Here is a 13,691-nt window from a genome sequence, read left to right as displayed (position 1 = left end):
GGACCATTATAAGGAGGTCGTCTCTGGGTGTAACAAATGAGATAATCCTCTTTGTCCACTAGGGGCATTTTTCTTTTGTTCTCCTTCCTTCTACTCTAATTCTAGCGTGATCAAGCTAGTGCTCCGCCATTTCCAACCCATACCTTTTTTGATCTTTGGGTCCTAACAATTTAGGCTTATCTTGACACCCTTTCACAGTTAGTTTTTACAATTGAATCCAAACTTCCTTTCCCATCTTATCTTCTTCTAACGGCACGTTAGGAACACAACATAAACAGGCACAAGACATTCTTTTACAGGGACTATTCCCCATTGTCAGCATCAGTCGGGTCTCTCATTAACCTATAAAACACTGGAATAGTGACCCTCGGCTCACGGTAACAATAGGAATACAAGAAGAGTACAAATATCAGTACTCCCAACACTATAGGGAGAATCAAGAAATAGTTAAAACTTGTCTCTGCAGTACCGTTGTTCAGTAAGGTTACAGTGCCAACAGAAAGGTTAAACATGAGAAAGGAGAAACTAAACACACAGAAGAAAGTTAGCCTTGCGATCTTTCTAGATCACTCAGCTAAATATCATTTAACCGTCGGGCAATCAACCTTTCAACAAATCCTTTTTTTGCCTGTCCGGGACAGCGGGTGACGTTTATTTTTTTTACCTTAGGTAATGTCCCCCACAGGACGTGTCTCTGTGACATTGGGTAGTATTGAATGCCTATTTACCCAGAGGAGTCTGGTGAGTGTGACCCCCAGGGGGAGTGTGCAGCACGCGGTGGATTGTATCTTGGTGACAGGTGTACTTTCTGTCTATACCTTGGAGTCTACGCTCAGAACCATTTCTCCGTTTGAACTGTCTTAATATTTCACTCATCATTCCTTAAAGAGGAAGTAGACCATGAGGAGTTTACTTCCTCTTTCATTCCCTGCAAAGGCAAAGCATAATGGACTACTATGCATCGCATAGTAGTCCATTATGTGTCACTTACCTGACACAGGAGCCAGTGAAGTCGTCGCTGTCCCCTGTAGTCCACCGCAACCATCTTCTTGGTGGGGTCTCGCAGCTCCGCCACTGTCATTCGGCGAAGCCGCGATGACGTCACTCCCGCGCATGCGCACGGGAGCCGACACGCGCGGCAGCTCCGTCGTTGAGAATGCCGCGCTCAGTGCGCCTGCGCACCGCTGTCTACGGCGCATTCGCCGTAGACAGCGGTGCCTGTTTTCGGGCAAATATCTCCTAAACCATATAGGTTTAGGAGATATTTCTTGGACCTACAGGTAAGCCTTAATCTAGGCTTACCTGTAGGTCAAAGTGGTTTGTAAGGGTTTACAACCACTTTAACTGCATTGTGTAGGGAAAACTACACATTATGATATTGGACTAATATCATTTTTACGAGTTGTTTTAGTAACACTGTTATCAGTAATGAGTGATCAGTACCGATTAATCATTGTGTTCATTCAGAAAAGGAAGGGGCCAATAAATTACATTTACTGGATCTTTTGTAGACACACACAAATCCCTGTGCTGGTGCTCGAGGACACGCAAACACATGTGACTGGCAGCAATCATCGGCCACGAGCATCGGGTTCCCCGCCATGCAGCAGGCTCGCGCCCTCTGGCAGCTCTTAAAGGATTCCTTTGTTTGCATGAAGGATTGATAATGTTATACTGCACTGCTACTCTCTTGGTATAAATAGAACAACTAAGTTAATTTGGTGCGAGTTATTGAATAATTTTAAGTCGGCTGACTGCTCTGGAAATATACACTGGATGAAAGTGGATCTCATTAACTAAAAGGCTGCTACAATTAAATGACACTTACCGAAGGGGATTTTCTATTGACTTTTGGCTGCACTATATTTATTTATTATTTTTCTCTTTATTATGGCATATTGTTCGATCTTTCAAATCTTAAAGTGATTGTGACAGTGAGAAAGACAACTATTATAGCAGCACCAGCCGTGTAAATAGTAGTTGGCTGGGCTGGAATCAAATTGTGAATTTCCTAATGAGCTACTTCATCCCCCTCCCCCTTCCTCCTGCTCAGTATTGATTTAGCCCCTTGATTAACTGGTTTTGGAGATTGGAATCGATTGTGAATCTTGTGATCCCTGACAAACAATAAGTAAATTAATGCAAGGGTTTTAACGGGCTAAATGCAATGTGTCCAGACTTGAGCTGTGTTCTGTGTTTTATGTGTGTCTTGTTTGTCCAATTATTTGTCAGTATATAATTAATTTAGATTGAAAATCACTATTTTAAATAATTGCAAAAGTTTTTTATTTTTTCCATCATTTTTTTTTTCTATTTTTGATACTTTAATAAAATTGATTAAGTTATTTAAACTGGAACCAATTAATTCAGATCTATTTATTGTAGTCAGTAGTAACCCTCTATCAGCCTGTCTTTAGCGGGCTGATATCTTTCTCTTTTTTTCCCATATAGGCTTATGGTTACGACTACAACACCTTGATTTGGTGAATGACCTATTTATGGTCACATAAATTTTTTGGGACCCTGGATAAGTGATACTTGCTTTCCCTTTCCTCTTTTCCTAATAATCCTTAAAGGAACCCAGCACTTGTATGGGTTTTCACGCGGGGGAGACATTCTACCCCGTCAATTCACATGAGTGTCACAGTACTACTACAGTGAGACCACAGGTGAGCAGGAGACAGGGGATCCGCCGGGGCGTGGAGTCTAAGGGCCTGCGTGCTAGGGGAGTACCAGAAGACACAGTCAGACAAGGATGGATGGATGGATGAAGCAAAGGAGAGTCGGATAGCGAGCCATGGTCAGGGTGGGCTGCAGACAATGTAATCAGGATAAGCCGAGTCGGTGCACAAGAGGTCAGGTTAAAGCAGGTTGCACGAAGGGGGCTCAGAAACAAGCGTTGCTCAAGCAACCAAAAGCTGATCTGGTAGGAATTTAAATAGATAAGCACATGAGGGGCTGGACCGGAAGTAGCAGTAAGGAATGATATAATTAAGCCACAGGTGGAGCCGGTGACAACCATAGCTGCAGAGTGCAGCAGAGTGGAACACAAGCTAGTGGAACAACAGGTGCCAGCCGACCCATGGCAAGGTAAGACACAGATCAGCTCCATAGCTGATCTGTGACAGTTAAAGTGTTACTAAACCCAGTAATTTGAAAATAGTTCATCCCCCCCCCCCTCCCACAGTGCCAACAGCTTAAAATCTTCTTTTTACATTAAAATACTGCAACTATATACCTTTTTGGATGAGTGAGCTGTATCCCACAGTTGCATGATAAACTGCACAGTTTCTCCAGTGCTGAGAGTTCAGGTAGGAGGAAATTTCAAATTCAGCCTGTATACATACCCACATGTGTGATGTTAATATCATGTGACCTGGCTATCTCTGAGAAGCAGCAACTGTTCTCTCCAGCATAAAAGACACAATTGAGCATATGCAGGTTGGACTCTATCTGGGGAAGGCCAGCTAACACAAGCAGACATGGGGGGGGGGGGGGATCTATGCATAAAGGATAAAACAGCCGTTTTACAAAATGCAGAGGATTAACCCCTTAATTTCCACAGTAAATATATCAAGCATGATATGCTGCATATACTGACCGATTTTACTGTTGTGGGTTTATTAACACTTTAACAAAGCATTTTCCCAATTCTTTCTATGCAGAGAATTCTCCACTTAAGTCAAAATCTGTAAAGAAAAAAAAAACAAAAACAAAAAAAAAACAGTCTGCCAACTATCACAACATTTTTCAGCCCTGAGCTAACAATAAACACTGTAAGGTTTTGTTCTTTAGATCAAAGGAATGAACTTCGGTCTGTAAATGAGGGAAGTTTATCCACTTATGCCATGCACAACGATAGGATTTTTCGACAACAAAATCCATGTTTTTTTTCCAATGGATGTTGGCTCAAACTTGTCTTGCATACACACAATCACACAAAGTTGGTTGGAAATTCCGAACGTCAAGAACGCAGTGATGTACAACATGTACGACGAGCCGAGAAAAATAAATTTCAAATAGCCAGTGCTGCTCTTCTGCTTGATTCTAAGCATGCGTGGCATTTTGTGCTTCAATATTGTGTACACACAATCGGAATTTCCGACAACAGAGTTTGCTGTCGGAAAATTTGAGGACCAGCTCTCAAATTTAGTGTTATGGAAATTCTAATGTAAAATGTCTGATGGGGCCTATACACGGTCAGAAATTTACAACAACAAGCTCCTATTACACATTTTCCATCTGAAAATCCTATCGTATGTACGGGGCATTAGACTAAACATTTTTCTGACAATTTATATATAGATATTTTAGCAGAGACCCTTATGTCACACTGTATTAGCGCAGTGGTCTTTCAAAAAAAAAATACACTTTAATGAATTTTAACCCGCTTAAGGACCACCTTACGTCGGCAGAATGGCCCGGCTGGGCACAATCACGTACCTGTACGTGGCTCTTTAAGTGCCCAGGCGTGAGTCGTGCATGCACCGCCCACAGTGTGCTCGTGACCCGGTCCTGAGCTCCATGACCGTGGTCGCAGGACCAGCAGACCCGATCGTCGCTGGTGTCCCGCGATCGGGTCACAGAGCTGAAGAACGAGGAGAGGTCTGCGTAAACAAACCTCTCCCTGTGCTTCCTAATGTGGCTGTCATCGATCGTCTGTTCCCTGTTATAGGGAAAGAAGATCAGTGACGTCACATGCCAAGCCACGCCCCCCAACAGTAAAAAAAAAAATACACACACGTCACACATAACCCCGCCCCCTAGTGGTTAACTCCTTCACTGCCAGTGTCATTTACACAGGAATCAGTGCATTTAAATAGCACTGATTGCTGTATAAATGTCAATGGTCCCAAAAATGTGTCCGCCATAATGTAGCAGTCACAAAAAAAAAAAAAAAAATCGCTGAATGCTGCCATTACTAGTAAAAAAAAAATAATAAAAATGCTATAAAACTATCCCCTATTTTGTAGACTCTATAACTTTTGCGCAAACCAATCAATAATCGGCAATTGCATTTTTTTTAACCAAAAATATGTAGAAGAATACGTATCGGCCTAAACTGAGGAAAAAAAATGCTTTTTTTATATATATTTTTGTAATATTGCATTTTTTTCAAAATCATTGCTCTATTTTTGTTTATAGCGCAAAAAATAAAAACCACAGAGGTGATCAAATACCACCAAAAGAAAGCTCTATTTGTGGGAAAAAAAGGAAACCAATTTTGTTTGGGAGCCACGTCGCATGACAGCGCAATTGTCAGTTAAAGCGACACAGTGTCGAATCGCAAAAAGGGGCCTGGTCCTTTGGCTGCAAATTGGTCTGGGGTTTACGTGGTTAACAAAAAAAAAAACTGTAAAGTTAGCCCAATTTTTTTATACAATGTGAAAAATGATTATATGCCGCGAGAATAGCGAGAGAATAATAATCCTTATTCTAAGCAAAAAAATTATGATTCTCATTTTGGCCATAATCGTGCAGCTCTTGTGTCTATTGCACGAAATGACGTAGAGGTGCAAAGGGTGGGTCAACGCAATATTGAACCCTACGAACTCGGATGCCATTAAAGTTCAAGTGGAATAGACACTTCAGCACTTCCATATTAAAGGGCGGTGGGATATATACATTTACCATATACATACATGCAAATCCCAGTTGCATAATAGGAAGACATATCTCCCCATTTTATTTTATCAAAAAAAGTATTTACTCAAAAAATAAAACTATAATTCTACTACTTTACAAAACTCTGGTTCGGCTACATCTTGTCTTGAGTACAGTTATGGTCACCAGTTCTTAGAAAGGATGTACTAGAACTGGAAAGAGTCCAGAGAAGGGCAACAAAAATAATAAGAGGGCTGGAGGATCTCAGTTATGAGGATTGAGGAACAACTACAAGCATTAAACGTATTCTTCTTGGAGAAGAAACCATAAGAGGGGATATGATGGCGATAGGTAACTCATGAAAACAAAATATTTCAAATATTTACCAAATCTCCATATTTTTTGATAATGTTTTTTGAAAATGTCTAGGTGTTTTAAATAAGCCTTGCTGGGGGTAAATGTATTTTTTGCATGTGTGCGCTGTAATATTTTGTTCTGTTGTATGGTGTTATGGTTGCACCTGATTCTTTAATGCATCTTTTAGGGTGTGCCCCCCAAATATCCTTTTTGTTTAGGTCACTCACGAAGACACATGGCCACTCAAGGAAGTTGGATGAGAAAAGGTTCATCCTTAAACTGTGTAAGGGTTTTTTTTTTTTTACTGTTGGAGCGGTAGGATGTGGAACTTCCTTCCAAAAATGGTGCAGCAGGTTTAACCGATTGCCGTCCAGCACACAACGGCACGGCACAATGGCACGGCTACTTAAATGGACGTACCTGTACGTTCCCTTTAAGATGCGGCATTGCGAGCGTGCATGTGCCCACTGCGTACTCTGTGACCGTGCCCTCAGGGCCCGTGGACACGATGTCTGCCGGTGTCCCACGATTGTGTCAAAGAAGGCATTGTGTGTAAAGAAGGCATTTCCCTGTTCTGCCTAGCAACATGACAGGGACCTACTGCTCCCTGTCATCGGGAGCAGTGATTTCTGTCATGTTGTAGTGAGCCCATCCTTCCTACAGTTAGAATCACTCCCTAGGACACACTTAACCCCTTGATCGCCTCCTAGTGTTTAACCCCTTCCCTGACAGTGTCATTTCCACAGTAATCAGCGCATTTTTTAGCACTGATCGCTGTATAAATAACAATGGTCCCAAAATAGTGTCAAAAGTGTCCGATGAGTCGCAGTCATGATTAAAAAAAAACGCAGATCGCCGCTGCTATTACTAATAAAAAAAAACTAATATATATATATATATATATATATATATATATATATATATATATATATATATATATACACACATATTATTGTATTTACTCATTCATCACCTGCTCACTTTGCACTTTATTACGGATGTTTGCACAGTTTTTCCTATTGTTTACATTAGCAATATTTGCACGTTTGGAATTTTTGCACTGGTTGCACAATATTATATGTTGTCACATAGCACTTTAATGATAAGGTAAAAAATACTGTAGTTGGATTTTTAGGATTGCAGTATACCTGAACCTCTACCTTTTCTTTTTTTGTGCCTCTTTATATTTGCAATTACCGGTGTCCCATGAGAATTACAGCAATACACCGCTCATATTTAGTATTATCTCTTTATATATTTTCTTGTTATGCTATACACCACCCTCTTTATTCAATAATAAAAATGCAATAAATCTATCCCCTATTTTGTACACACTATAACTTTTGCGCGAACCAATCGATATACGCTTATTGTGATTTTTTTTTTTTTTTACCAAAAAACATAGAAGAATACATATCGGCCTAAACTGAGAAAGAAATTATGTTTTTTTTGTGGATATTTATTATAGAAAAAAGTAAAAAATATAGTTTTTTTTTTCAAAATTGTCATTCTTTTTTTGTTTATAGCGCAATAAATAAAAACTGCAGAGGTGGTCAAATACCACCAAAAGAAAGCTCTATTTGTGGGGAAAAAAGGACGTCAATTTTGTTTGGGTGCAATGTCGCATGACCACACAATTGTCAGTTAAAGCGACGCAGTGCCGTATCGCAAAAAGTGCTCTGGTCAGGAAGGGGCTGAAGTGGTTAAATAAATCATTAGATGGACATCTTATTCAACACAATATTCAGGGATATGGGAAATGGTAGGGACAACACACGCACACACAATGAACTGATGTCTTTATTCAACCTTAACAACTATGTAACTATGAAAAAGTCTCACATACAATATGAGTTATCCCCATATTTGGAAGCAGTAGCATAATGTATTTTGGGGTGTAATTATAAGTATGTCCATTGTCCACTGTGTGTGTTAGAAATATATTTGTAATTGACAACTTTCATTTTCATTTTCTATCAGGCTACTTTCCCACTGGGTCGGGCGGGTGTCAGCGGTAAAGCGGTACTATTTTTAGCGCCGTTTTAGTGTCACTATTCAGCTGATTGCGGGGTGGTTTTAACCCCTACCAGCAGCCGAAAAAGGTTAAAACCACCCACATAGAGCCACTGCACTGCCTTATTGATTTCAATGGGCAGGAGCGCTTTAGGAGCGGTGAATACACCGCTCCCATAGTGCTGCAAAGATGTGGCTTGCAGAACTTTTTTTTACCATCCTGCAAGCGCACCGCTTCATTGTGAAAGCCCTCGGGCTTTCACACTGGAGAGACAGGAGAGGCTCTTTAAAGGTGCTATGCAGGCGCTATTTTTGGTGCTGTAGCGCCTGTAAAGTGCTGCTGGCTTCCCCTCTGGGAAGAGAAGAAAAGGTCCAGTAAATATAATTTATTGGCCCCTTCCTTTTCTGAATGAACACAGTGATTGATTAATCGGTACCGATCACTCACTGTATCCATTCATAACTGAAGCATAGTAAACTATGTTTGCTATGCTTCGGTTTGTGAATGAACAGGAAGCCGCTCAGCACAGAGCACTTTCCATTTATTCAATGTCCGGTGAGGCTAAAGAGAAAGGGACTGGGGAATCTCGTTCCTTAGTCCTTTTCTCTGTCTCAAAGACCCCAAATATTTCACCAAGGCACCCCAATGAAGTTCCTAAAAAAAGAAAAAAAAAATGTAAATATTAATAATAAAAATAAACTACTGACACTGTCACTGCATTCCTGACACTGTCCGCTCTGCAATCATTATCAGTCAGGTTTCAATAATTCCTGGTCATGAAAAAGTTAAAGAAATGGCTTAATGTTTCTCATAATGCAATTTTCTGCCACAGAATAAAACTATGTTTAATGACACCCCCCCAAATTTCTTTTGATTTGCTCTGCAAAATTACAAGGTGCTTTACTAAAAAAGTCTATATGTTGCTCATAATGCATGGAAAAACATTGGTGTAAGTTAGAAATGCATTAATAAAAACATACCTTAGAAAAAAATGAGTCATAGGATGTTAAATTCCATGCAGACACATTTCCTGTCACAAAACAAAAATACGTTAATTTCAAAAGGTTTATTTCTTCTAATACTTATTAGCCTTCTAATACCTAGCCAAAAATCATTGCTAATCAGAGAGCTACATAATAAAGGCATTTGATATGTATGCAATTTTTTTCTTCAGTAATATTTAACCTTTTCACTGTCACCAATGTAAATATTGCTTTGGTTAAAAAAGATGCAAGTCCATCCACTTCAACCAATGAATTATGATGGAACAGAAATGCTTGCAGCTGTCCAGCTCAGTAACCATTACAATGAAAACATTCCTTTTTTCCCATGTTGTTTTAACGTATAGCAAAATCATCCCTAGACTGAATAAAGGTATCACAGATAAAATATTAAATAAAAAAGAGGGCCGCTATTTACTACCAGATGCACCAAAAGTTCCTGTTATTTATCAGGTACCAAAAGTCCACAAAAATAAAACAAAGCCACCGGGTAGACCTATAATTAGTGGCATAGGGTCAGTTTATTCTAGATTGGGAGAGTACCTAGATGTATTTTTACAACCACTGGCAGGGAAGGGACGAGCCTTTTTGAAAGATAGTAAGGATGTGATCCAACTGCTGAAGACTGTGGAGGTTGACAACTCCACGTTGTTGGTCACCATTGATGTGAAGTTGTTATATACCAACATTAAATAGACTGATGCCTTGGCAGCGGTGGCATGGGCGTTGAAATATTCCTCCGACATGAGACTAAAAACAGGGAAGGTTCATGTTGGAGGGATTATGAATGGCAATGGGGGTAACTTTTTCAGGCATAACCATAAATTCTACAAACAAATTAGAGGAGTAGGAATGGGGAACAAGTATGCCCCAAATGTGACCAATATTTTCATGAATAAGTGGGAGGAGGAGGAGATATTCGGGAAATGTTTGCCACACATAGCCGTTTATAGAAGATTTATAGATGATATTCTAATGGTGTGGAAGGGTAGTTGGGAAGAATTGGATGAATTTATCCAGCGTATAGGTGAAAACCAATACAGGATTAAATTCACAGTAAATATACACCCCGAGGTGGTTAATTTTTTGGACCTTGAAATATTTAAGAATGGTAATAGATTGAATACTAGAACATACTTCAAAGAAACGGATAGGAATGGATATATCCCGTATAATAGCCACCACCCACAATGGAAGAGGGCAATCCCGAAAGGGCAATTTAGAAGGATAAAACTAAACTGTAATCTGACACTTGACTACTACAAACAAACATAAGTATTAATTGAGAGATTCATAGAGAAGGGTTACTTAAGAAGTGAGTTGGAGTACATCAGGGACAAAGTGGGACAATTAGATAGGGACCAATTGTTAGTAAGCAAACAAGTACCCCCCATGGAAAATAAGATATCTTTCATCACAGGTTTTAATAGTTAGGATTATATAAAAAAAATGGTCCACAATCTGTAATGATCAACATTTAGGGATGATCCTTCCCAAAAAGCCAATATTTGTATATAGGAAGGCAAAGAAAGTAAGAGATATTGTTGTTAAGAATGTACCAGATCCCCCCAAAAGATTTGCTTTTTTTGATCATAAGGGCTTTTATAGAAATGTAAGCCATGCAGGTCAATCACAGGGAAGAAAAAAAAAACTATAGAATTCCAATCTTATGCCACGAAACAACAATATAGGATTGATAAATTAATCACATGTGGTAGCACACATGCTACCTATGTGCTGGAATGCAGTTGTGGGTTCCAGTACCCACCTCCTCAGCAAACTTCCACATCACCGTTCGGCCAATTTTGCGGCCGTTCCCTGTGGGGCTTGTCCAGGATGGGGTCCATGTAGCAGTTCAGATCTTCCACAGCTATTAGCGGGAGATCAGGGTGGCTTAATTGGAAGTCCAGAAGTGTTCTCAATGCCTCTGAGTTAAAGGGGGGCGGGATATACAGAGCAGCTAAAATACACTTTACATTCTAGTATAACATATCTCCCCTCAGTGTCAGTCGGTCATATACCTGAAAATCTACTGACCTATGCACTAGTATGCTCTCCCCCTTGGAATAGGAGGTGTGCGTAGAGCAGCCTTTCTCAACCTTTTCAACACAGAAGAACCCTTCTGGTCTTGGGGAACCCATACTAAAAATTAGAAATCTACAATTCATGATACATTAGTGTGATGGTCGTTTCGAAGAATAGTCCTTACATTTGTGGTCATTGGGAAGAATTACCCCCTTACAGATAGCTAAAAAGGATCAATGGGATCTTGGAAACAGTGGGAACTTATCTGAGAGGCAGAAATTGCCCAATGCTGAAGGAACTCCTAGTAACCTCTGGAGGAATCACTGGCGTAGAGTGATATCCCCCTCCCAGCCATGCATAATTTTTACAGAATACAGTGTCAGGAACCAAATGAGTCTCCTGAAGGCAATAAATTGCCGGGGCATGTTTCTGAAGAACCGTGGAAACCATGGTACGTTTTAGCGAGTCCTGGAGACCTCTAATGTTCCAGGACAATATGGGTACAGTGGTTGTCTGTGGAAGTGGAAGTCTGAAATGAGATGGTTTGGGGAGGCCTGGGCCTCCCGTTCTCTGGGTGATGCTTGCTCATGCTTGGCCACCAAGAGAGCAGCGGTATAGCGGCTGGCAGGCCTGCATAGCATTGTGGTAAATGTATAGTGGGCAGAGTTGAGGTAGGTACTGTGACTTTGGAGTCTTCATCACACCTGTGACAAACTGTTGCCTGCCTGCCTGCAATTTATAAGTAAATCGGGCGGCTTGAACTGTGTAGAAAAGTAACCCGGAATCCCAAACAACAAACTTAGGGTTTCCTCGGTTGACATAACCTGCGTCCCTCATGGGGGGCCCGATTAGTGTTTTCCAGTTAAGTTTGCGTTAAATGCTCAAAACACATTGCTCTCAATGCTAGGAGAGAAAAAAAGTGTTTTGGGGCTCCCAGCCAGGTTGTCGGCTTCCTGCGCAGGAAACGTAATAAAGATTGGGAGCATGGTGCTCATCTCTCCTTGATGTGCCCGGTACGTGGCCTTCAGTCACCCTCCCTTGTGGCTCTTCTAGAGTGGCAAATGGACTGTTCATTAGCGTCTATCCATGAGAATGCATCTGTTGCCGATTCCAAAAAGTGTGCTTGGCCTTTTGCTGTGATGCAGAGTCGTGCCGGGAACTGCATGGCGTATGGTGCCTGCAACTACTATTGGATACTGGGTGGAAGAAAGCTCCTGGGACACTGTCAGTAAAGATATTGCTGGGGGCTGTTAGTTTTGCAAGTGCCAGAAGCGAATTTATGCCGCGTAGACACGGTCAGACTATCCGGCGGACTTAGTCCGGTGGACCAGAGTCCGCTGGACAATTCGATCATGTGTGGGCTCCAGTGGACTTTTTCTTCCCAAAAGTCCGTTAGACTTAAAAAACACTTGACTCAAAATTAACCACCAGACTTGGCTTTCGAGTGGACAATCCGCTCGTCTGTACAGAACGGACTTTCCCACACACGGACTAAAGTCTGTTCATTTTGAACGTGACTTCATGTACAACGGGACTAGAGAATCCCGGAGGATGCTGGGACTGTGACGTCATAAGGGACGGGGTCACCATGTGGCATCACCCGGTGACCCCACCCCTTATGCCTATATAAATCGCCGCCTACCGTGTCCACGGCATTACAGTGGGAGAGAGCCTTGTGTCAACATCGGAAGAACAGAAGAAGGAAAAAGAAGAAGGCGACGGAGACAATTAAGGAGAAAGCCGGGCTCCTCCGCTAGCAAAAGAGCAGAAGATAGCGGAGGAGTCTGGCGAGAAGAACCGGAAAGCGCAGGGAAGTCGGAAAAAGACCCCCGGAGCTGCCTAATAAACTACTTTAAAAATCTGTGTAGTGTGGTTTTTTTTTTATTGACACTTTTTCCCCCAGGTGAATGGGCGGGGGTACAATGTACCCCATACTCATTCACATAGGGTGGGAGGCCGGGATCTGGGGCCCCCCTTATTAAAAGGGGCTCCTGGATTCCAATAAGCCCCCCGCCCGCAGCCCCCGACAACCAGTGGCCAGGGTTGTCGGGAAGAGGCCCTTTTCCTCATCAACTTCCCGAAAGCACCCCCCATGTTGAGAGCATGCGGCTTGGTCCGGTTCAGGAGGGGGGGTGTTCGTTCGTCCCCACCCCCTTTCCTGACCGGCCGGCGTGCTCGGATAAGGGTCTGGTATGGACTTTGGGAGGACCCCACGCCTTTTTCAGCATAGGGGTTACCCTTAAAACCCATACCAGGCGACGGGGCTTGCAAGGTGTCAATCTCGTCAATGGAAACGGCAAGATTGACTTCCTTCTCTAGTCCCATCGTACCTGAAGTCATGTTCAAAATGAACAGACTTTAGTCCGTGTGTGGGCAAGTCCGTTCATTTGGAAAGTCCGGCAGACCTCCACCAAAAGTTCAGCGGATTGTCCGCCGGACCTAGTCCGCCAGAAAGTCAGTTCGTGTGTGGTTGTGTGTGTGCGCAAGTCCGCTCGTTTGGAAAGTCTGCCGGACTAAGGCCGCCGGATAGTCCGATCCTGTGTACGCAGCATTAGAGCTCAAGTTTGCTATATGTACTGCTGCTGTAGGGTCCTAATAATACTGGCCATTCCCTGCTACCTCAAGAAAGCTGCTTTGGAAGATTAGAGAAAAGGAAGTTTGTACCCCTACTCTTGGTACTGGTCATATTG

The 13,691-nt window shown here is 41.9% G+C and overlaps 1 protein-coding gene across 6 annotated transcripts in view; it reads right to left on the bottom strand.

Annotated features, from left to right (window-relative positions):
* LOC143964154 (electrogenic sodium bicarbonate cotransporter 1-like) overlaps nt 1–13,691 on the bottom strand; it is a 1,025,456-nt gene that overhangs the window by 288,102 nt on the left and 723,663 nt on the right. For all 6 annotated transcript variants that reach the window (XM_077473848.1, XM_077473849.1, XM_077473846.1 and 3 more), the window contains one exon: nt 8,956–9,005. In XM_077473848.1, coding sequence (XP_077329974.1) covers nt 8,956–9,005 — 50 coding nt within the window. The remainder of the gene's footprint in view (nt 1–8,955; nt 9,006–13,691) is intronic.

The sequence above is a fragment of the Lithobates pipiens genome, unplaced genomic scaffold (genome assembly GCF_037356315.1).
Source record: "Lithobates pipiens isolate NorthernLeopardFrog02 unplaced genomic scaffold, aLitPip1_a1.2 Scaffold_8, whole genome shotgun sequence".
Lineage (NCBI taxonomy): Eukaryota > Metazoa > Chordata > Amphibia > Anura > Ranidae > Lithobates > Lithobates pipiens.
The sequence above is the reverse complement of the archived record's forward strand: the minus strand, read 5'-3'. Positions and strand labels throughout refer to the sequence as shown.